Raw genomic sequence first — 25,258 nt, forward strand, 5'->3', positions numbered from 1 at the left:
AAAACTAAAAAGGACTAGGGGTGCTTTGATGATTATGAGAAGGAATCTCCCCCTGCTCCTCACCAATAGTGAAAGTCGCTTAGTCGTGTCTGACTCTACAACCTCATAGACTATACAGTCCATGGAATTCCCCAGGCCAGAATACTGGAGTGGGTAGTCTTTCCCTTTTCCAGGGGATCTTCCCAACCCAAAGATTGAACCCAGGTCTCCTGCATTGCAGGTGGATTCTTTACCAGCTAGCCAAGGCTCCTCACCAATACCTTGGGGGAAATGGAAACAGCAGTTGGGAGGAGATTTAAAGGCCCTTATAGATACTGGCGCTACAGTCCCTGTTCCTTACCCTGCCCTATTCATTGCCCTCGCCCTCGGAATAGACAGTCAAGTCAAATATTAATAGTAGGGGTTTCTGATGTACCTATGCAAATTTTAAAATCAGAATCGATAAGCATTCAATTAGGAATTATCACAGTGAAATTTTTGTTTCTCCTAGTAAAATGTGCCCCAATTCATTTGATAGGAAGAGAACTTTTAGAAGCCAACAATATTCATACTGCCTTTTCACAAAAAGGGAAAGGCTTCTAGATTTAGAAAATTTAATGTTGAACAAAATCTAGTTACTGAGAGATAGATGGTTATAAAATAGTGACTCAAACAAACCAAGAAAAATTAATGACCTGTTAATTGTCAGCACCTAAAGAATTATGGTCACCTTCTTCCTTAGATATTGAAATATTTAAAATGGCCACTCCTATCAAGGGGCTTGTTGACAACTCCAAGCCTTTACTTGATATTTGACAATATCACTTAAATCAGAGGCATTAAATGGGACAACCTATTATTCAGGGATTTCTTAAGGAGGGACTTACAGTTCCCCATATGAGAGCTTGTAACATACTGATCTTACCAGTGAAACAAAGCCTCACCCACGGAGCTGACACAATGCCTGGGACTTTTTCCCAACTGGGACTCCAGATGTGCTGTTACATGAGGCTTCCCAGCGCTGTTTAAGTCTGGCTGTTGGTCAAAACCCAGTTTGATAATATATCCTCTGCTCTTTCTATTTCTCTTTTCTTTTAATGTTAGTATATTGAAAGTAAGCTAGATAATTCTCTGATAAATATTTGTATTATTTTTTTGCATATAACTGCTTCCCCGATGGCTCAGCAGTAAAGAATCAGCCTGCAATACAGGAGACACGGGAGACGCAGTTTCAATCCCTGGATTGGGAAGATCCCCTGAAGAAGAAAATGGCAACCCACTCTGGTATTCTTGCCTGGAAAACCCAATGAACATAGGATCCTGGAGGGCTTCAGTCCAAAGGGTCAAAAAGAGTCAGACATAACTAAGCACGCAGGCAGGTACCAGTGAAAAAGGAAAATGGGAAAGGTTGGAGGTTAGTTCAAGATCTGAAAGCTATAAATAATACTGTGATTCCTGCACATCTTCTGGTCCAAATCCACATACATTCTTCTTAGCCATTCCAACTGATAGCAGCTATTCTTTATAATTGATTTTTGCTGTACCTTCTCCACTAGTATGGAGAGTAATTCAGTTCAGTCACTCAGCCATGTCAGACTCTTATGACCCCATGGACTGCAGCACAACAGGCCTCCCTGTCCATCACCAACTCCCGAAGTTTACCCAAACTCATGTCCATTGAGTCGGTGATGCCATCCAACTATTTCATCCTCTGTCCCCTTCTTCTCCCACCTTCGATCTTTCCCAGCATCAGGGTCTTTTCAAATGAGTCAGCTGTTTGCATCAGGTGGCCAAAGTATTGGAGTTTCAGCTTCAACATCAGTCCTTTCAATGAACATTCAGGACTGATTTCCTTTAGGATGGACTGGTTGGATCTCCTTGCAGTCCAAGGGACTCTCAAGAGTCTTCTCCAACACCACAGTTCAAAAGCATCAATTCTTCGGCACTCAGCTTTCTTTATAGTCCAACTCTCACATCCATACATGACTACTGGAAAAACCATAGCCTTGACTAGACGGACCTTTGTTGGCAAAATAATGTCTCTGCTTTTTAACCTCTGAGCCACCAGGAAAGCCCTGTCTCTGCTTTTTAATATACTGTCTAGGTTGATCATAACCTTCCTTCCAAGGAGTAAGCGTCTTTTAATTTCATGGCTGCAGTCACCATCTGCAGTGACTTTGGAGCCCAAAAAAATAGTCTGCCACTGTTTCCACTGTTTCCCCATCTATTTGCCATGAAGTGATGGGACCAGATGCCATGATCTTAGTTTTCTGAATGTTGAGCTTTAAGCCAACTTTTTCAACTCTCCTCTTTCACTTTCAAGAGGCTCTTTAGTTCTTTGCTTTCTGCCATAAGGGTGGTGTCATCTGCATATCTGAGGTTATTGATATTTCTCCCAGAAATCTTGATTCCAGCTTGTGCTTCATCCAGCCCAGCATTTCTCATGATGTACTCTGCATATAAGTGAAATAAGCAGGGTGACAATATACAGCCTTGACGTACTCCTTTCCTGATTTGGAACCAGTCTGTTGTTCCATGTCCAGTTCTAACTGTTGCTTTCTGACCTGCATACAGATTTCTCAAGAGGCAGGTCAGGTGGTCTGGTAGTCCCATTTCTTGAAGAATTTTCCACAGTTTATTGTGATCCATACAGTCAAAGGCTTTGGCGTAGTCAATAAAGCAGAAATAGATGTTTTTCTGGGACTTTCTTGCTTTTTCGATGATCCAGCGGATGTTGGCAATTTGATCTCTGGTTCCTCTGCCTTTTCTAAATTCAGCTTGAACATCTGGAAGTTCATGGTTCACATATTGCTGAAGCCTGCCTTGGAGAATTTTGAGCAGTGGAGAAGAATAGTCAATATCTTTTTGCCTTCACATGGGGCAATCATCAATGTACCTAAACAGTCATGCCACAGGGCTATAGTGAGAGCCCCACTTTCTTTACTCAAATGCTTAAAGCTGATGTAGGCTTCCCTGGTGGCTCCACTTGAATTTAATGTGTAGATGATTTGTTTTAATGTTCTAAAACTGAATTGTATCCTCAAAACAACCAATACAATATTGTAAAGTAATTAACCTCCAATTAAAATAAATTTATATTAAAAAAAAGACACCATATCTGTTACCACAGCTAGCTTCTAAGGGACAAAAGTTGTCTAAAAATAAACTCTAATGTGTCCACTTATTGAAAACTTTGGGCCACTTAATATCTAAGGAAAGACTATTAATCAACTCCAAAATAACTAACAGGATTTTAGCTTGCTTAATTCCCCAAAGAAATAATTGAGAGGCTTTCTGAGTCTGACTGAATATTGTAGCAATTAGGTACCTAATTTTCCACTTGCTTCGCAACCTTCGTATGCATCACTTAAGCCCAACCAGCCTGATCTGATTGAATGGGTGCTGAAAGGAAAAGAGACCATGAATACTTTAAAATCCATCTTAACTCAGACACAGGCTTCGGGTTGCACTCATTATAACTTGCCTTGATCTCTTTGTACTTGAAGAAAAGGAACTGTTTTAGGTGTATTACTCACAAACGTGGTGATCAGCATTGACCCATAGGATACTAGAGTCAGCAATCAGATTTGGTAGGAAAAGGACTTCTACTTTGCATGAAGGTTATTTCAGCAAAGGCTTTGTTATATAAGATTATTGAAGAAATAATGAGGTCTCCTTTGTTTATGTCCCACACTCAACGGAGTCTTCTCTAAGCTCTCAGGACAGTCAGCATTGTTCTGTAAGCTAACTAGCTTCTTATTAACTATTGTTGCTTTCTGTACCTAATATTACCTTTGTTCAATGTAACAATCTTTTTTTTTTTAAGTGTCCCTGGATGGGCATGAACTACAATGTAATAGTCTTAATCCTGCAACCTTGCTTTCAGCACCACAGGAAGAAAACAACCATGACTGCATTTTCTTTCCTTCTTTCTTTTAAATGTTTTATTTATTTATTTGGCTGCATCAGGTCTTGGTTGCAGCACACAGAATCTTTGTTGTGATATGTGGCTCTTTCCTTGCAGTGCATGGACTCTCCAGTTGCAACGCATGGGCTCCAGAACATGTGGGCTTCAATAGTTGTGGTGCAGGGGTTTAATCGCCCCAGGGCATGTGGGATCTTAGTTCCGCAACCAGGGATGGAACCCGTGTCCCCCGCGTTGCATGTTGGATTCTTAACCACTAGACCACCAGGGAAATTCCGACTGCATTTTATCAACAGACTAAATTCTTGTTCCAGGTATGACTTACAAGAAATTCCTATTGATAATGTTGATTTAATTTGGTTTACAGAAGGACTCTACTTAAGGGATGAACAGGGACATTAGTGAACTGGATATGCAATGACATACACAGTGAACATAATTGAAAGCTCTTATTTACCAGCAACAAAGTCGGCACAGCAATAGGAATTAATTGCCTTAACCCAAGCTTGTCAACTAGCTAAAACCCAGATAGTAAAAAATATATATATATATATATTGGCTGTTGTTATGCCTTTGGAGTGGCACACAACATTGGATGCTATGGAAATGAAGGGGATCAGCCCTGGGATTTCTTTGGAGGGAATGGTGCTAAAGCTGAAACTCCAGTACTTTGGCCACCTCATGTGAAGAGTTGACTCATTGGAAAAGACTCTGATGCTGGGAGGGATTGGGGGCAGGAGGAGAAGGGGACGACAGAGGATGAGATGGCTGGATGGCATCACTGACTCGATGGACGTGAGTCTGGGTGAACTCCGGGAGTTGGTGATGGACGGGGAGGCCTGGCGTGCTGCGATTCATGGGGTCGCAAAGAGTTGGACACGACTGAGTGACTGAACTGGACTGAACCTCTTCCAGACAGCCTATAAAAACAGGTTGCAGTTATTAAATGCTACACAGCTACTAAAACAGTTGGCAATTATTAAAACACTGGGACATCCCAAATCTGACACTAAGGAAGCTAACGGAAATCAGCCTGCTGACGCTGCAAACGGACAACTTTAAAAATTCCTCCTCTTCAGCTTTGAGAATGTCCACTGCCCTCTGTGAACCCTGCTAACCCAGGGACAGTTTCTTCCACAGGCTTAAGAAATCACCACTAAAGAAGATAAACAGATCTGGCAACAAAACAGGGGAAATTTTTTACCCCATCACACAGATATGGTTTGGACCTGATTTTAAAAAAACCCTGATAGTGCTTGTAAGAGTACAATGGCCATTACTGCAGCATGCATTTTCTTTAATTCATTGGGCAACTGAGAGGCAGTTTCATGGGGAAAACAACCATTTTGGAAACTTTCGGCCACGAAGACTTGTAAAGTATGTACTCGCTGTACTCTATGCCCTAAATATAATCCCAGAAAACCACTACATGGGTCAGAACGTCACATTCCTCTTCCTAAGGGACCCTTTGAAGTATGGCCATTTATATCTCAAGGATATAAATATATCTTGGTGATGATCTGTATGTTTTCACACTGGGTCGAAACTTTCCCTGCAGGAGACCAAGGGCTATAGCAGCAGGTAAATCACTGTTGGAAAGAATAATTCCTGTTTGGGGAATCACTTTCAAGTTATATAGTGATCCAGTTATATAGGGACTCACTTTACTGGACAAATAATTGAATTAATTTGTGACATTTAGCTAACAGTGCAGCATTTTCAAAGCCCTTATCACTCCTGATCTTAAGGATGGAAAGAAAGAACCAACAGCACTATCAAAATGCAACTGACAAAACTCTCAGGGGCTTTTAACCTTTCACGGCCAAACGCTCTCCCGTTGGTGCTTCTGTCTTAGGTCCACTCCTTTTGTTGTTGTTGTTTAGATGGTAAGCCGCGATCGACTCTTCTGTAGCCCACCAGACTCCTCTGTCCATGGGATTTCCCAGGGAAAACCACTGGACTGGATTGCCATTTTGCTAAGCATCAACTGTCTCTTTTTGAAATAACCACTGGACGGCCTATGCACCAGACGAAGGCATGTACAAATCAATACTGCGTAAGGGTGATGATATGCTGCACTGTTGTCAGGGACTTCTTTTTTTTTGATGATTATAGTGGCTTTTTATTGTATTGGATTCATACATCTTTCATTCCTACATTGTTATTTTAGTGTAATAATTCCACTATTCCATCAGTGAAAGCTAGAATTCTGTTCAGTCACCTCAATTATCTTCTATCAGGAATTTTTCTCTATTTTGTATTTCAGTATGATGTATGGTAAAATTATTGCAAATTCTCACAATGATGCTTCTTACTTCTCTAAAGTGCATGTCCTGTGTCGGTCACAAATAACATCTACCTAACAGATGTCATCTTCTCTGAAATGATTAAAGATTGCTTATGGATTTTATTTTTGGATGAGCTCCTGGATCATTAGATATATTGCCCAGTGATTTTTTTAAAAAACTGTTGGTACTTGACTTAACTTTTCAGTTTTACTTTCTGTAACATTATCTTTAAAAAAAAAAAATAATAATTTAATTGGAAGCTAATTACTTTACAATATTGTGGTGGTTTTGCCATACATTGACATGAATCAGCCATGGGTGTACATGTGTCTCCCATCCTGAAGCCCCCTCCCACCTCCCTCCCCATCCCATCCCTCTGAGTTGTTCCAGTGCACCGGCTTTGAGTGTCCTGTTTCATGCATCAACCTTGGACTGGTCATCTGTTTCACATATGATATTATACATATTTTAATGCTATTCTCTCAAATCATCCCACCTTCACCTTCTCCCACAGAATCCAAAAGTCTATTCTTTATATCTGTGTCTCTTTTGCTGTCTTGCATACAGGGTTGTCGTTACCATCTTTCTAAATTCCATATATATGTGTTAATATGCTATATTGGTGTTTTTCTTTCTGACTTACTTCAGTCTGTATAATAGGCTCCAGTTTCATCCACTTCATTAGAACTGATTCAAATGTGTTCTTTTTAATAGCTGAGTAATATTCTATTGTGTATATGTACCACAACTTTCTTATCCATTCATCTGCTAATGGACATCTAGGTTGCTTCCATGTGCTAGCTATTGTAAACAGTGCTGCAATGAACAATGCAGTACACGTGTCTCTTTCAATTCTGGTTTCCTTGGTGTGTATGCCCAGTAGTGGGATTTCTGGGTCATATGGCAGTTCTATTTCCAGTTTTTTAAGGAATGTCAGGGACTTCTTAAGGCACTTAAGGAAAATGAAAAGTGAAAGAAAGTGAAGTCGCCCAGTCGTGTCCAACTCTTTGCGACCCCATGGACTGTAGCCTACCAGGCTTCTCTGTCCATGGGATTTTCCAGGCAAGAATACGGGAGTGGGTTGTCATTTCCTTCTCCAGGGGATCTTCCCAACTCAGGGATCAAACCCAGGTCTCCCCCATTGCAGGCAGATGTTTTACCCTCTGAACCACCAGGGAAGCCCCAAATGAAAAGCTGGTAGCTAATTCCTTTCACAATGAGCTCCTAGAAGATGAAGACCTTTTGGATCATGGGTTGTACCCTGGAGATTTTGTCTATTGGAAAAGGTATCAAACACAAGATTCACTGCTGCTGCTTTGGAAAGGGCCCTATCAGGTGTTATTAAATAACATCTGTGTTGTAAAGCTGAAAGGAGTAAACCCTGGGTTCCTATCTCTCATTTTTTTAAAAGGGCTTCTGCTCCTACATGGACTGTGATTCTTATTTCTGACACCTTGTCTTTGTCTAAGACAAGCTGGATTGAGACGTCACTAACAGCAGCAGACAGCTAACCCAAGAGTCCAGACCAGCCCTGTTGGGCTCATCCTACTAGTTTAATTGAACTGTTTACCAGCTGTCTGTCTCTCTGTCAACACTGTTATTGTTTTACCTCTAGCTATCCTTTTGCCCCAGTGTTTAGGATGGAAAGAAAATTCTTTAGTCAAGTTGTCACAGAGTATAGATATTGGGGGTCATTTAACCGATTGTCGGATTTGTCATCTAACTCCTCAGTCAATACAAGACTGACACAGGCCCCTCATAATTCCTGTCACTGAACTTTCAGATATTCCTAATGTTATCACTGACTTGGATCCATCTCCCTCTGGCTTAACCTTTCAGGTTCAAATTCCCCAGCCTATCAATGTGTCCATCCTCTATCTGATACTATCCTTGGCCCTTAGAGATTGAACATGACTTAGCCTAGGACCCTTTTACTCCATCCCTTACTTAACAAATGTCTTGAAGAGAAAAAGCAAGTAACTTGTGATAGCAATTCCCTATGTCCAGTACCATACAGATGGCTCTTGGAAAGCCTGCAAGAAAAGTGACCCATGGTTTAAAGCCATGTTAGCAGAATTTCCAATTGATGAATCCATCAGTGAGAGCTCTCTTGGGAGGATGACTTTAGCTCCCTCAGGTTTTGTCTTCACATGTGGCATTGGAATTGACAGGCCTGTCCATGAATGGCACATAAATATCTTAAGAGCTGGCAGTTATAAGGTCTGTGCTTATTGGGATGTTATGTCTATATAAAAGTGACAGCTGGACTGCATTTCTCTCTCCCTTAAGGAATCAAGAGACCCATGTTATCAGTATACCAAGATACCTGGTAGCAAAGTCTTCTGAGACTCTTGCTCCCTAGGGCAGGAGTATAAATAAAGAGAGATATAGTTGTAAATCTATCAGCCACCATTGGCCAAACAGCCAAAGAGTCTGCAAACAGTATAACATCCTTCAATTCCTTAACTCAGTTGTACTGGATAATACAATTCCCTTCCATTTTCTTTTCATTTTTGATGTCTTTGTTTATTTGGCCATGCTGCTTTCAAGACCTTAGTTCCCAGAGCAGGGATCAAACCCATGCCCCTGTATTGGAAGCTCAGAGTCCTAACCACTGGACCACCAGGGAATTCCCTACCTTTCATTTCCTCCTGGCTAAATAAGGAAGTGTGCTATTGCTCACCCTGCCTGCTGCACTTATATCAATACCTCGGCACAAGTATAGATGATCCTAGATAACGCTCCCAAAAGACAAAATGGTTATAAGACTTTAAAAAAAGAAAGAAAAAAAAGAGATCCTTTTAATGATCTGTTTAGTTGGCTCCCTTCAGGGCTAGGTATTTTTTTTCACTCAGTTTTACAGATGATTATTGTTTTCGTTTTATGTATTATTATCTTTTTAGTAGCTTTCAAGCTACTCATGGCATGTATCACTACATGCTTTAATTCAACTTCTAAAAGTACACGTACAATGTGCAACAAATCAATATGACTGATAACATGTGTAGCCTATAAAATGTTTCCCTGTGTCAGCCACTCCTATTAAAATGACTGCTGCTAACTCCAAGCCTCTTTGCCTAATAGTCAGCCATATCCACTTTAATGAGAGGCACAGAAGAAGACTTACATTGATGAAAAATTAATCAATAGTCAATCTAAAGGAGAAATAGATGATTTTCTTTGAGCCAACCTGAGAATTACAACCCTAGAAATAGTCTTTCAGAAAGATCTAAGGCACAGAAGTCGAAGGCACAGTCATATATATATTTGATCATGTATCATGTACCAAAATGACACACTGACATTTTACATAAAGTTCACCAAAGATACATAGTCCAGATCTACACATAGGAAGCAGCCGCAGGTTACAAAATTACGAAAGAAGAAAGTTATAATCTAAGGATTACATTGCTGGCATCAAAAGAAGGGGAAAACACATTGATCTTTATGGTTGAGCAGACATTGCTGCCTTTGGGGAGGTCTGGTTAATGTATAAAGCAGGCACACACTGCTCACTAGGGAGGGCCCGATACAGGCAGGCAGCATGTTATGCTTAAATTTTCTTATCTTCCCTTAAAACTTAAGATCTCCTCCACAGCAATTGTGTCTCTCTCTCTCCCTGCCACCACCGCCCCCCACCCCACCTCCCAACATAAACAGTCACTGGAGCACCCAGAAAAATCATGCCCCCTGATGGCCACAGCTCTTTCTCCCACCGGGGGAGAGGGCAGTACTGCTCTGCAGATAAAAGGCCAGGTCCGTGCAACCCACGAGGGTGCATCCATCCTGGAAAGGCAGTGCCTGGGGCTGACTGGCCCTGACATTGGGGGTGGGGGAGGGCGCTCCTGGTGTATGTGCACCGCAAGAGAGGGGTTTGCAGGGAAGAGGAAGGCCTTGTGTCCATCATTTAATACAAGTTTGGTCTGGAGAATATGCCTAAGAGTAAGAAGATTCCTGTTCACATAGGAATGATAAATCAGCCATTCATGGAACGAGTACTGATCAAACACCTAGTGTCACAATAACAGGATGGCAGTGGAGGTCACTGGACTCTCATCAGCAAGCCAGATCCCCACGCCCAAGATGGGGCCTGCAGAACACCGAATGGGCGCCAGCTGAATACGTGCAGCCACGTGCAGTCTACACCTGTACTGCAGCCGCTCTGGAACACAGGTGTGCCCCTCTACTCTAGGACCGTGGGAACGTATCTGCGACTGAAAAGTTCAGAGACCACCAACAGTTATCTTTTTTGTTTCATCAAAATTTTATTAAGAAAACCAGAGTTCGGGGAGGCACGGGTGAGCAGACTCCACAGTCCCACCCAGGCACAGAGAACGGAGAGACGTGAAATTCCGAGGCCCTCTGGTAAGGGCAGACAGGCAGTCAGACGGTGGACGGATGGGCACAGGGACTCGGGGACCGTCGGAGAAACATGAATGGCAGACCAGACAAACAGGGGTCCAGGGCCAGGCCCGCCCGCAGCGCAGGGAGATAGACGTGTGGGCCGCCAGGGCTCAGCGCTCGGCGTTTGACCGCAGGTCGGTGGTGAGCGGGTCATGCTGGATGGTTTGGTGCAGCATCAGGGCCAGTAAGCCCGCCCGGTTGGTCATGGCTGTGCGAACGTTGCGCTCCTGCTCAAAGAGCTCGTCCAGCTTGTACCACTGCGTGGGCAGCAGAAGCCTTAAGAAGCGGCTCTGGAGCCCCGCTCCACCCTACCCCGGCTGCATCCACATTGGCATCCGCACATCCGCGGTCAGGGCCTAGCACGTGGTCAGGGCCTAGTGCGCAGTCAGGACCTACCACGCGCACGCGCTCCAGGTCCACCTCGGCGCGCCGCAGCTTCTCCCAGCAGTAGTGCCGGTTGCACTGGCGCTTGGGCAGGCGGCAGAAGTCACCGGTGAGCTCAAAAACATCCCTTACAAGGGGGCACCCGCATACCTCGTCAGCTGGCACCTGCAGGGAGGCCGGGGTGGGTGGGGGAAGTTGCAAGTTCGGAGGAGAGTGGGAAGGAACCGCGGGGGCAGAGGGAAGAGAGGAATGCAAGGAAGGGGTGCCTGGGAAAAGAGGGGCAAACATGGGCGGAGGAAGGGAGCGGGGATGGGAAAGCCTTACTTTGGGGTCCCGTGAGTGCTCGGGGCATAGCACCTGGAGCCGCTTACAGTACGTCTTGCTCTGAGGGTTGTAGACGTCACAGAAGAGCCGTGTGGCCCTGGGGGTGTGGAGCGGAGGACGTGGAAGAGGACGGCAACGCCCCCACCCGCACCTGCGGCAGCCACTGACCCCACCGTAACCCCGCGCTCACCCCGCACGCGCCCACACTCACCCCTCGATGCGGGTGGGGTACATGGACCCAAAGGACGTCTGGCTCTCGTACTGGAGGGGCGAGCACAAACGAGGGAACTGTGGGCGTGCGCTGCGGGCCCTGGCCAGACGGCCCACCTGCCCCCCACGGACCCCGCGATGTCCCCACACCGTCCACCCCCTCGGGCCGACACCCTGACCTTGGCGTAGCAGCGCTCCATGTGGCGCAAGGCAACGCGTGGGTTGATGGGGTGCCCGCAGGAGACGCAGAAGATCTGCAGGTCCGTGTCGTCACTGTCGCCCTCGTTGCTCTGCGCGGGCGGAGGGGACCATGAGGCTGGACAGGGCCAGGCGCGCGGCCCCTCGCCGGGCTGCCGGGGCCGCGGCCCTCACCTCCTCGTCCTCGCGCACCGCCTGCTGCTTGGCTCGCAGGATGATGGCCTCGAGCTCGTGGAAGCGGCGCTCCATCTCCTGGAGGCGGGTGCGCGCGCTCTGCTGCTCCCGGCGGATGCGCTCGAGCAGCTTCTTGCCGTGCTCCTCAGCAATGCACGGGCTCTGCTGCCACTGCTGGATGCGCTGCGGGAGGATCTCGTAGATGCGGCTGCAGGGACGTGGGGATTGGGTGCGCAGGGGAGGAAGCCAGCAAGGAGGCGGGTAAGTGGGGTGCTCCGATGAAGGATGGAAGGGGACTCAAGGGTGAAAGAGTGCATAACCAGGTGAATGAACGGGCAGACGGAGGATGGGTGCGTGAGCAGGTGGACAGATAGGTGGGTGCTTGGTTGACTGAACGGTGGCCATAGGTGGGTGCTTGGTTGACTGAACGGTGGCCACGTGACTGACTGGGGTCATGCCCTACCGTGTCCTCCCCGACTGCCCCAAAATGACTCACTTGGCCGCCAGCTTCATGCCGCAGTCGTCGGAGCAATACTTGGAGCCGGGCTGGGCGGCGCGCACGCAACCAGGCCCCAGGCACTGCGGCAGCGACGCGGGGTCCTTGGCGTCAGCCCGCTCCGGGTGTTTCCATTTGTCCTTGTGCTTCTGCTTCTGTCGATGGCGCTTGTATCTTTCGTCCTTCTGTGGGACGACATGCGTGGGGTCAGGGCAGGGCTGAAGTCGTCCCGGGACCCCTGACACCCCCGGCGCCCCAGCCCGTCAGGCCCTGACCTTTCCCTCCCCCCACCCACTCCACCCTGTCACCTTCTTCTCAGACTTCTTCTCCCGCCGCTTCACGTGCTTCACTTTCACCGCCCTCTTCCGCAGCGCTGGGTCCAGGAACTGGGACTCCTCCGTGTCGCTCATCCAGGGCTGCCAGTGAGGCAAACACTGATTGTCCTGCGCTCCCGGTGACCTCCCCACGACCTACTCAGTCCCCACATCAACCTTCCATACCCTCTGCCTCCTCTCTCCTCATTACGGATACTCTCTGCTTCTGTAACCTCTACTTGATGCGAAGAACTGACTCGTTTGAAAAGACCCTGATGCTGGGAAAGATTGAAGGCAGGAGGAGAAGGGGACGACAGAGGATGAGATGGTTGGATGGCATGACCGACTCGATGGACATGAGTTTGAGTAAACTCAGGGAGCTGGCCATGGACAGGGAGGCCTGGCATTTTGCAGTCCATGGGGTCGCAAAGAGTCAGATGTGACTGAGCGACTGAACTGAACTCAACTGGGCTGACCCTTCCACCATGGGACACTCTGCCCGCTCACCAGGCTGTGGTCATCGAAGGCCCCTGCACAGAAGTCCTGGTACAGTTCAGAGTCCAGTGGGAGGTCCTCATCCGAGAGTGGCTCGGGTGTCGCTGTAGCCTCCGGTGGCTCCTTGACTGCCGCAGATGCCACTGCCCCCTCATCCTCTCGGAGGCGCCCTAGCTTCTGCGATGGCTGTGGCTGTGGCTGGGTGGGCAGGGGCCGGCGAGGCCTTGGCAGGGACTCTGAGGGCGTCACCGGCGAGAGCTGCGGGGCAGAATCTCAGGACTGGCCCTGACCGCCCGGCCCGCATGCCCCGCCCGCCCTGGGGGGCTGGACTCACCGAGGAAGGGAAGTACTTGTACGATTCCTGTGCCGGCAGGAGGAAGGCCCAGGTCAGCCCCAGGTGGAGGGAGGGGGGCCCTGCCCTCGCCCTGCCAAGTGCCTGACCCCACCCACCAGCCCTGCCTCACCTCCCCAGACACAACAGCCTGCCCACAGCTCATCACCAGGACACGTTCAGCCCTGCCCCAGCCAGGCCCGACCACCTAGAAATGCCTGGCCCTACCCTGTCCACCTGGAGCTGGGGGCTCCCCTGCTAGCCCGGCACATCTGGTCACACCCCGCTCATCTGGACAGGCCAGGCCGTTCGCCACCTGTCTGAATACGGTTAGACCCCACCCCGCCTAGCCTCCGGCGGCTCTTCCTGGACACGCTGGCCCCCCGCCTGACCCCGCCCAACTCTGCCCATGCTCACCCGGGCCCGAAGCTGGCACTGACGGAGCCGGCACTTCTGCCGGATCTTGTTTGGGCCCCCAAACTTCTTCATGTCTCGGCAGAAGTCACAGTGACCACAGTCCTCCGTGCGCCGGCAGGCCTCGCACTCGCCACACATGCGGGCTGATCGTTTGATCTGCTGCTGCTGCTGCTGCTGCTGGTGATGCTGACGGAGGGACCCAGAACAGAACTCAGGGACCAAGCAGGGCCTCCCAGGGGAGCCCCTCACCAATCCCAGCCATCGCCGCCACTCACCTGGCTGGGCGTGGCCACCAGGGGCTGTGGAGAGGATTTGTGGGGCGAAGCAGATCCCCGAGCAAGCATGGCCCCAACCCCTGTCCCTGCCCCTGCCCTGCGCTGCAGGTCCGGATCCGGGGCAGGCCTCTTGCGCCCTCCACCCTCATCCCGGGGCTCACTGCCGTCTCGCTCGGAGCTGTCTCGCTCCCGCGACTTCTTATGCCGATAGCGGATTTCCAGCTTGGGGTCCTTCTCTGTGGGGCAGAGGGCAAGGCCAGTGGGGGTTGGTATGGGGGGACCTGGAGGGGCCCCGGAACTCTTTCTTCCTCTTCTGGCCCACCCACCGGCTCTGTCTCCCTACACCAGGGCAGAGCTGCCCCTTCTATCACAGCTCACAGGGCACCGACCCGCAGTCACTCTGCCCACAGCCGCCCATCCACTGCTCCCCATGACCCACCCTCCCATGAAGGCTCCTCTTCCTCCCTCGAAGCCCCAGCTGCCTGCCCCTCACCTCGGCACTCACGACAGTACCACTCCCGGATGGCCTTGGCCATCTTCTCAGTGATCCGGATGCAGTCCCCGTGAAACCATTCATTGCAGTTGTCACACCCGCTGTGGAGGATGGGGCGAGTGATGGGAGACGTGAGGGGCGGGACTCACTGGCCTCACCCCACCTGGCCAGGTGTCAGTCCCGCCCGCCTCTCCCGGGCTCACATCATGAAGCAGTTGATGTCTGGTTTGCGGCAGATGCAGTAGATGGGCGCATTCTCCCCATTCTCGGACTTGCTGTCCTCCCCGGCGTCTGGAGGCTCTGGATCTGAAGCGTCGCCCTCCTGTGGGACCCACCCCATCATGGCACCTCATCCGACTAGTACACCCCCATCACGGCTCACCACACATCTCAAGTCTCCCAATGCAGACTTCCCACCATGGCTCCTCATTAAATCTCTCCATCGTAGTCCCCGTAGACCACTCCCCATCGCTCACCCGTGACACCTCCTTTATCGGCTTAACCCCACTGACACCCCATCATTAGGCACCCACTCATATAATGGCTCGCTGCAAACATCCTGCCACTCCCCACATTTTGCCCCTGTCATGGCTCTTCACGGGCCCCCGATCACAGGCTCTCATAGGTACCACTTTATTCATTCGGCAGACTTCCCACCACGGTGCCCTCCTTCAGGTTCCGGAGTGATCAACCTCACCGGCGGCCCCGCCCCCCTGGATCCCTGATACGGACTCATCACGGCTCCCTCCAGACTGTCCCAATACAACTCTTCGAAAACCTCCCCATCACTCTGCACAAAGAATCCCCCATCGGGACTCTCAAGGCACTACCATCAGGGATCCCCGCTAAACTTCCATTACAGACCCCCATGATGGCTCATCAGAGAACTCCCCGATGGTTCCCCCACGAGTAAAAATTCGGACCATCAGACCCCCGTCATTCTACCCAGGGACCCGGGTTAAGGCTCACAACAGACCCTCCCCCTCCCCCATTCTGCCCACAGTCCCTGGTTACGGATCAACACAGACCCCCACGAGCCTGCCAATGGACTCCACCATTTCCTACCTCACTGACCTCTAACCGCCGACTCCCTCCTGGGACCGTGCACTTACCATCTCTCGGCTCCCGACGCACCCGTTCGCGAACCCCGCCAGTGACCCGCGAACCTGCACAGACCACTCGGCAGCGTCCGCGGCCGTTGCAAACGCGCCCACAAGCACTTCCGCTTTTTCTGGTGCCTCCCAGGCACCGTACTTCTACTGCGCAGGCCCAGTGCGTCTGTTCCGCGACACACAAGTTGGTGTGGCCCGGCTAGAGTTCTGACCGTCTCCGAGGTGCCTCCATCTTGACCACTGAGACCGTACGGCGGCCGAGCTCGTGTGCTCTCAAGTGTTCTCGGGAAACATGGCAGCGCCTATAGTTCAGCTTTACCAAAGGCGCCGCCATCTTGTTGGCCGGCCTAGTCCGTACAGTCACTACCTGTACGGACGCTAGGCAATATGGTCGCGCCTACTGCACGACTTCCGTGCTGACGCCGCCATCTTGGAATCGTACGCTCGGTGGCAGCGTCCTAATCGGCCACCGAGAGGGAGCCGCCATGTTGCCGCTGGGTTCTGGCGCCAGTAGCTGGTACTGCCTAGATGTCTATAGGGAACGGGGCCCTCTTTTAGGAACACTACCTGGATTGAGTAGCTCTTTCCACTATTCAGTCGTTTTTCCTTTCCGCGTCTACTAATGGACGTCCGTATACTGTGTGCCTTATGCTGGGAAGGAAAGCATTCCCTTCGTTATGCCTCCAACATTACCTCTGACAGGTAATTTTTGCCTATTAGGGGCAGGGGAAGCCCAGTCAGGCTTATATCTGATTTGGCCTAAACTTTATGTAAAACTGGAACAGCCTGATTTATGATCTGTCAAGTACACGTTGTACATTTGTTCTAACCACTGCGATTAAAGAATGCTCACTTTCTGATAGGGAGAAATGCCTCCCTTTTGTGGTTAAGCAAACCTGCTTTCTCTAGTAATTATTAACTTACAGGAGTTTCCCATATTTTTCTACTTAGAATCCCCTAGTGGGGATTAACTACTTAATCACCTATTTTGTCTCTTCATTCTGTCCCTTATTATTCCTGTGACACCAATGCCAGTATTCCTTGGAGGATAAGGTTCCTGTCCCACATGCCAAGGTCATGCTCACTCACTATGTGTCTGCTAATTTGTAACTACACATCACTGTTGAAACCTTGAAGGAATGTACCTTTGCTGTGTTTGATGTATTAATACGTTCTTTGTTCTGATGCTATATCAGTTCAGTTCAGTTCAGTGGCTCAGTGTGTCCGACTCTTTGCGACCCCATGAATTGCAGCACACCAGGCCTCCCTGTCCATCACCAACTCCCGGAGTTCACCCAAACTCATGTCCATCGAGTCAGTGATGCCATCCAGCCATCTCATCCTCTCTCATCCCCTTCTCCTCCTGCCCCCAATCCCTCCCAGCATCAGAGTCTTTTCCAATGAGTCAACTCTTCTCATGAGGTGGCCAAAGTACTGGAGTTTCAGCTTTAGCATCAGTCCCAAAGAACACCCAGGACTGATCTCCTTTAGAATGGACTGGTTGGATCTCCTTGCAGTCCAAGGAACTGTCAAGAGTCTTCTCCAACACCACAATTCAAAAGCATCAATTCTTTAGCGCTCAGCTTTCTTCACAGTCCAACTCTCACATCCATACATGACCACTGGAAAAACCATAGCCTTGAATAGACGGACCTTTGTTGGCAAAGTAATGTCTCTGCTTTTGAATATGCTATCTAGGTTGGTCATAACTTTCCTTCCAAGGGGTAAGGGTCTTTTAATTTCATGGCTGCAGTCACCATCTGCAGTGATTTTGGAGCCCAGAAAAATAAAGTCTGACCCTGTTTCCACTGTTTCCCCATCTATTTCCCATGAAGTAATGAGACCAGATGGCATGATCTTTGTTTTCTGAATGTTGAGCTTTAAGCCAACTTTTTCACTCTCCTCTTTCACTTTCATCAAGAGGCTTTTTAGTTCCTCTTCACTTTCTGTCATAAGGGTGGTGTCATCTGCATATCTGAGGTTACTGATATTTCTCCCAGCAATCTTGATTCCAACTTGCGCTTCTTCCATCCCAGCGTTTCTCATGATGTACTCTGCATATAAGTTAAATAAGCAGGGTGACAATATACAGACTTGACGTACTCCTTTTTGTATTTGGAACCACTCTGTTGTTCCATGTCCAGTTCTAACTGTTGCTTCCTAACCTGCATATAGGTTTCTCAAGAGGCATGTCAGATGGTCTGATATTCCCATCTCTTTCAGAATTGTCCACAGTTTATTGTGATCCACACAGTCAAAGGCTTTGGCATACTCAATAAAGCAGAAATAGATGTTTTTCTGGAACTCTTGGATTTTCCATGATCCAGTGCATGTTGGCAATTTGATCTCTGGTTCCTCTGCCTTTTCTAAATCCAGCTTGAACATCTGGAAGTTCATGGTTCACATATTGCTGAAGCCTGGCTTGGAGAATTTTGAGCATCACTTTACTAGCGTGTGAGATGAGTGCAATTGTGCGGTAGTTTGAGCATTCTTTGGCATTGCCTTTCTTTGGGATTGGAATGAAAACTGACCTTTTCCAGTCCTGTGGCCACTGCTGAGTTTTCCAAATTTGCTGGCATATTGAGTGCAGCACTTTCACAGCATCATCTTTCAGGATTTGAAATAGCTCAACTGGAATTCCATCACCTCCACTAGCTTTGTTCGTGCTTTCTAAGGCCCACTTGACTTCACATTCCAGGATGTCTGGCTCTTGAGTGATCACACCATCGTGATTATCTTGGTCGTGAAAATCTTTTTTGTACAGTTCTTCTGTGATGCTGTATAAAAAAACTGTTGAAAACTATGCTTCTCTAGAGTGCTTTATTCCTTGGTGGAGGCTGTGCTCCTGGGCCAGTCTTCAGCTTGGTTCAAATGAAACTCTCTTCTATTCTTTAATATAGATTGTTTAGTGATTATCTGTGTTGATACCTCCCACCACTGTTAGCAGCTGTCACTCCTCCCAGCAGTGCCTTAGCCAGGCCTACCTGATGATTCTGCCTCTGGGCCTCTACAACAGCACTCATCCATTAGAATTAGGCAACAACTGAAGGCCATACATGACAGTGACCTGACCATTTCTGGTGAGAATGGCTGGACCAAAGTTGATTTTTAAATCAGCAACCACCAGCTTCATCAAGTCTTCCCTTGAGCAGACACAGTGGGTCTGTCATTTGGGTTATTTAGCAAATGAACACATCAAGAACTTTCTTGTCACAAGTAATAAATAATAAAGCAGAAGCATTTGTTTTTTGTTACTTGTGACAAGTAAGGAGACAAGGAGATAGTTCTCAAAGCACTGTGTCCCTGGGGGCGTTTTAAGTTAAGCATGACAGGAGGCATGATCATTATAATGAAGCAAAGTTGACTCTAGTTTGCCCAAAACTGCAAGTAAGTAGGCACTTGGTTACCTGCTCTCACTGTAGTATCTTGTTGACTGGAATACACTGTAACCTTTTAGGAACATCTAGTGGCTGCAACTTTCTGCAAAACAAAACTCACTTTGGTTTAAACCCATCCTATCCCTACTGCTCCCTAGCTAACACCCACCACCAGAGTGTCACTTCTTGGCGATATCCACTTGGGTTCTCTTGTTTCATATGTAGTCACTTTTCTCTCCCATAAATTTAATTTTAAAGTTTTAAAAAATTTATATTATGTATAACAAAAAATCCTCAGACTGGAGAGCCAGACGCTTCCTCAGGGTAATGCTTTAACCTAGGCAACTGTGAAAATCAAATAAGATACAAAGTATCAGTACAGCCCTTCCCCCCACCACACATATACACACTGAAAGGGGAGGTTGTGGTCATTATAAATGTCCTCATGTCCACATTCAAAGCCAGAATGACTTTATTCATTTCCAGTTTAAAAATAAGTTTAAGGGAATATAACTCAGATTTAAATTAAATATAATTGCATGCATGTGTGACAGAGGATGAGATGGTTGGATGGCATCACCAACTCAATGGACTTGAGTTTGGGTAAACTCTGGGAGTTGATGAACAGGGAGGCCTGGCGTGCTGCGGTTCACGGGGTCGCAAAGAGTCGGATACGACTGAGAGATTGAACTGAATGTTCAGTCACTTCAGTTGTGTCCGACTCTGTGATCCTATGGACTATAGCCCACCACACTCCTCTGTCCATAGGACTCTCTAGGCAAGGATACTGGAGTGGATTGCCATACCCTCCAGGGGATCTTCCCAACCCAGGGATTAAACCTGTGTCTCCTGTGTTTCCTGCATTGCAGGCTGTTTCTTTACCCACTGAGTCACCTGCCACTGCTGCTGCTGCTAAGTCACTTCAGTCGTGTCCGACTCTGTGCAATCCCATAGACAGCAGCCCACCAGGCTCCCCCATCCCTGGGATTCTCCAGGCAAGAACACTGGAGTGGGTTGCCATTTCCTTCTCCAATGCATGAAAGTGAAAAGTGAAAGTCAAGTCGCTCAGTCGTGTCCGACTCTTCTCGACCCCGTGGACTGCAGCCTACCAGGCTCCTCCATCCATGGGATTTTTCCAGGCAAGAGTACTGGAGTGGGGTGCCATTGCCTTCTCCGTGAGTCACCTGAGAAGGCCTAAATTTAATTACTCAAGCTAAATTTAATTTAACATAATTGAATTTGGATTTATTCATGCAGGCAATTTGCTTTAAAATAATTTAATATTAATTTAATGTATGAAATTCAATGTCTTACATATGTAATTTCAACTTAATTTTAGTTCAATTTATTATATTACATTTTATTTAATATGGTTTAATTTTACATATTTAAATTTTAATTCAAATTCACCTTAAACTAAAATTTAATATCATTGAGTGAACTAAATTTATAGTCAATTCTATATTTTTGAAATATATTTTATTAAAATATTTAATTATAAATTAAATATTTATTTATTTAAATATGATTTAATTAATAAAAACAGTGAAAAACAGAAATCACCCCCATGATGAATGAAAAAAGAGCCATCAGTACAGATCCAACAGATATTGAATAGAGAATATTATTCACACATCTATACCAACTTAATATATTTGACAACTTTTAGATAAAATGGACAAATTTCTTGTCTTTAGCAAGACAATTTACCAAACTAACAAATGAAGAAATAGAAAATATGAGTAGCCATATTGATATAAACTATTTGAATTTATGATTAAAGACCATTCCACCAAAAAAAAACTTCAAGTCCAGATTAGTTCACCAGCAAATTCTGTCAAATATTGAAGGTGTAAAAATAGTAATCCTAAATAAACTTTTTGAGAAAACAGAAGAGGAAAGAATACTCCCCAATTCCTTTTGGGAATCATTTCTCTGACACCAAACTAGAAAAAGACATTACAAAAAAAAATAATAGACAAATATACCCCATGAACATAAATGCTGCAAACTTTGAGAAATGGTCTCCAAGAGACCACCTTTATTTCTGAAATCATTGCAGGCTTTAAGGGTTCCCCAAGACCATGTTTACTTCTGACACCAACTGCAAATCTGGTGATCCTCAACTAATTTGCAAGAAGGACTTAGGAAACTCACTGAAAGTTATTACACCTATAGTTATCCAGGAAGAAGATACAGATTAAAATCAGTCATAGGATAGAGTCCAGGAGGGTTCCAAATGCAAAGCCTCCAGTTATCCTCTCCCTGAGGAATCACAGACAGGCGTAGTTGCTCCCAGGGACAATATGCATGGAATTGCCAACCAGAGAGGCTCACCTGAGCCTTGGCATCCAGAATCTTTACTGTGGTTCCATTACATAGACACTGTTGACTGACCATGTGCCTGACCTCAGTTTTTAACCCCTTAGGAGGTTGAGATAATACGATGTGACCCAAAATCCTCATTGTAAATGACATTGTTAGACTTTGTGACATGGCCAGCCCCAACCTAAATTACTATATTGACTATCAGTTCAGTCAGTTCAGTCACTCAGTCTTGTCTGACTCTTTGCAACCCCATGGACTGCAGCATGCCAGGCCTCCCTGCCCATCACCAGCTCCTGGAGTTTACTCAAACTCATGTCCGTTGAGTCAATGATGCCATCCAACCATCTCATCCTCTGTTGTCCCCTTCTCCTCCTGCCTTCAATCTTTTCCAGATCAGGGTCTTTTCAAAAGAATCAGTTTTTCGAATCAGGTGGCCAAAGTATTCGAGTTTCAGCTTCACCTTCCAATGAATATTCAGGACTGATTTCTTTTAGGATGGACTGGTTGGATCTCCTTGCAGTCCAAGGGACTCTCAAGAATCTTCTCCAACACTGCAGTTCAAAAGCATCAACTCTTTGGTGTTCAGCTTTCTTTATACTCCAACTCTCACATCCATACATGACTACTGGAAAAACCATAGGTTTCACTAGACGGACCTATATTGACTATAAAGTGACTAAAATATCCCCAGGCAAACAAAGACACTCCTGTGAGTAACAACACTGATGGGGCTTAGATATTACCACCCAAAGCCAAGTAGGGAAGGAGGCAGACCTCTCTTTGTTTAGTCACTAAGTCATGTTGACTCTTTTGTAATATTTGTAAAATGCAATATTATTCCATTACATAAAAGAGTGAAGTACTCATATACCATGCTATACCATGCATGAACCTTGAAAACACTGCTAAATAAAAGAAACACACACAAAAAGTCACATATTATATGATTTCATTTATATGAGATGTCTAGAAAAAGCAAATCTGTAGAGACATAAAGTAGACCATCCTTGTTTTGTTCCAGCCCTTGAGGGAAAGTATTCAGTCTTTTACCAGTAAGTATGACGTGAGCTGTGGGATTTTTTGGACTTTTTATCAGAATGATGAAGTTCCCTACTATTCCTTGTGTGTTAAGTGTTTCGTTTTTTGAATCATGAAAGGCTGTTGAATTTTGTCAAGTGCTTTTCGGTGTCTGTAGATGAGGCTAATATTCTATAAATATTGATTTATAAAGATTGATTTTTTTTTAATGTTAAGCCACACTTGCATTCCTGGAATACACCCCACTTGATCATTGTGTATGATCATTTTATATGTTGCTGGATTTGATTTGCCAGTAATTTATTGAGGATATTGTTTTATACTCATAAGATATCTTGGTCTGTAGCTTTATTTTCCTGTGATATTTTTGTCTGGTTTTGGTATCAGGGTAATGCTAGCCTCTACCTCTGATGAGTTGGAAGTGTTACTTCCTCTTCTACTTTTTTTTTGAGGAGTTTGTGAAGGCTTGATATTAATTATTCCTTAAATATTTGATAGAATTCACCAATGGAGTCATGTGGGTTGGTTGGGCTTTTCTTTGTGGGAAGTTTCAAAATTACTAATTATTTTGTTTGTCATAGGTCTACTCAGATTTTCTATTTCTGTTATAGTCATATTTTCTAGTTTGTGTCTTTCTAGGAACTTGTCCATTTCATCTAAGTTATCTAATTTATTGGCAGTGATTTACACTATTTAAAAAAATAATCGTTTACTTCAGTAAAGTTGGTATTTCATTTTTGATTTTAGTAATTTGAATCAATCCTGGTCATTCTAGCTAATTCATCATTTAAAAAATCTTTTCGAAGACCTAACTCTTTGTTTTTTGAATCTTTATTTTATTAATTTGCACTTTAATCTTTATTAGTGTTCCTTCTGATTGCAGTGGGTTTAATTTTCTTTCCTTTACCTGTTTATTTTAAGCTGAATGACTAGGTTGTTTATTTGAGTGTGAGTGAGTGAGTGAGTGAGTGAAGTCACTCAGTCGTGTCCGACTCTGTGCAACCCCATGGACTGTAGCCAACCAGGCTCCTCTGTCCATGGGATTTTCCAGGCAAGAATATTGGAGTGGAATGGACTCTAAAAAGAGAAACTAAGCAAGTCAACAATCAAAAGTCAGTTTTCCAGCAAAGCACACGATAAGATAGGCAGTATGTAGGAATTCTAGAAGCATACCTCCAACTGATAGAAAGCTCAGCCCCATGGTTGAGTACGGGAATAAAAGATTATATATGATCTTTTTATGTGTTTGATAGGGTTGTGTTGAACTGGTAGAACAATCTGGGGCAGGCCAACACAACACTTATCAAACCCTGTCAAAAATCCTACCTTATTTCTTTGAAAAGTTAAACAAGCTTATGGAAATTTAAGGAATTCAGAATATCCAAAACAATTTTGAATGAATAACAACATTGTTTGACTCACAATTCCTGCTTACCAGGGGGCTTCCCTCGTGGCTCAGTCGGTAAAGAATCTGCCTGCAATGAAGGGAATGGCCTTCAGGACAGGGGGCCCGGGTTCCATCTCTGAGTCTGAAAGATCCCCTGGAGAAGGAAATGGTAACCCACTCCAGTATTCTTTCCTCAGCAGCCTGGTGGGCTACAGTCCATGGGGTCTAAAGAGTCCGATATGACTTAAGTTTTTCTCTCTACAAACACAGGGTGTCATTTTTTCCTCTTAATATGAGTCCTGACTGCAGGTCCAGCTGGGCTAGGCTGGGCCTAAGAACTGGAGGCGGCTTGGACAAATGTCTGGAATCTACGGCCCAAGTCATTAACTCCCTTCTTTTTCCCCTTCCTCCTCCCGTGTCCAGCTCCCTGCCCTCCAACTCCTCAGTTGCCCGGGTCGCCAAGAGAGAGTGTTATGCCTTTCACCTCCCAGTGTCCCAGAAAGCCAGAAAGTTGTCTTTACATTTTCAGAGTCCCGGGTACCTTCAGCCGCCTTGGCAGGATGCCTCAAATCGCAGCGGCTAGGGAGGAGTGCTTCCAGGAGCGGCGCTCTGGTTGCCCTGGGCTACCCACTCCGCGCGGTTTGCACCTGGCCCGAAGTGGGCAGCGTGACCATGGCAACGTAGGACGCCGAAACTAGCTACTTCCTCTCGGTTGAGGCTTCGAGATTCTCTACTCCACCTCCCTGGATATTTTCCAGTTTCTGCTCGGAAGGCAAACTATGTAGTATGCCTTTCCTCTTGGAAAAGTTGAAGGTCAAAACACAACTCTAATTTATACAGCGAGTTGTATCTTATAATGGGAATAAAGGGTTGGTTACATGCCATCTGATCCTAAGAGTGCACAGTTCAGGCTTTCTTAGCACGTCGGGAAGACTTTTATGATTTTTGTTATTGTACTGGCTTAAAATGGGGGGGGGGGCGGGAGGGTGCAGGAGTGCCCCTCCAGATCAGGCGAAGGAGAGCGAGGTTATGGTAGTGGCCATGGCCCCTCCGCCGCCTCCCGCAGCAGCCGCGGCCCCGCCCGCGTCGGGTCCCTTCTGCTGCCTGCTGCTGCCGCGGCTTTGGCATCGGCGGCAGGGGCCCCAACCGGAGACCCCAGGCACTCCTAGAGCTCCTCATCCCGCCAAGTAGCCCCGGAAGTCGAGTCCCGCGTGAGATCCGTCCGCCCTGTGCAGTCGTCCAACCTCGGAACCCGTTCTTGGGAGGGTGGGTTTTCATAATGGAAAACCTGCGTCCCTCGGCGATCAGG

General features: G+C 46.7%; 1 protein-coding gene across 2 annotated transcripts; it reads right to left on the reverse strand.

Moving 5' to 3' along the window:
• Positions 1 to 10,432: 10,432 nt before the first annotated feature.
• On the reverse strand, positions 10,433 to 16,050 carry CXXC1 (CXXC finger protein 1). Of its 2 annotated transcripts, XM_005907705.3 has the most exons (15): positions 15,820 to 16,049; positions 14,911 to 15,029; positions 14,708 to 14,808; positions 14,215 to 14,450; positions 13,940 to 14,125; positions 13,526 to 13,552; positions 13,204 to 13,449; positions 12,691 to 12,798; positions 12,383 to 12,567; positions 11,887 to 12,094; positions 11,694 to 11,804; positions 11,516 to 11,565; positions 11,305 to 11,401; positions 10,993 to 11,145; positions 10,433 to 10,853 (listed from the first exon to the last, which is right to left on the reverse strand). In XM_005907705.3, the coding sequence occupies exons 1-15, from the start codon at positions 15,820 to 15,822 to the stop codon at positions 10,707 to 10,709; spliced, it is 1,977 nt and encodes a 658-aa protein (XP_005907767.2). In that variant the 5' UTR covers positions 15,823 to 16,049; the 3' UTR covers positions 10,433 to 10,706. The 2 variants fall into 2 exon arrangements, with proteins under 2 accessions (XP_005907767.2, XP_070217778.1); XM_070361677.1 differs by lacking the exon at positions 13,526 to 13,552 and having other exon boundaries at positions 15,820 to 16,050.
• Between the last annotated feature and the right edge of the window lie 9,208 nt (positions 16,051 to 25,258).

This window comes from Bos mutus, chromosome 24 (assembly GCF_027580195.1).
Source record: "Bos mutus isolate GX-2022 chromosome 24, NWIPB_WYAK_1.1, whole genome shotgun sequence".
In the NCBI taxonomy this organism is placed as follows: Eukaryota; Metazoa; Chordata; class Mammalia; order Artiodactyla; family Bovidae; genus Bos; species Bos mutus.

Bases quoted from the DNA above. Each gene is read 5' to 3' on its own strand.
- CXXC1 (XM_005907705.3), bottom strand. The intron at 12,568-12,690 runs GTGACAGGGTGG...GTCGTCCCACAG, and splicing joins AGAAGAAGTCTGAGAAGAAG to AAGGACGAAAGATACAAGCG. The intron at 12,095-12,382 runs GTGAGTCATTTT...ACGTCCCTGCAG, and splicing joins GGCATGAAGCTGGCGGCCAA to CCGCATCTACGAGATCCTCC.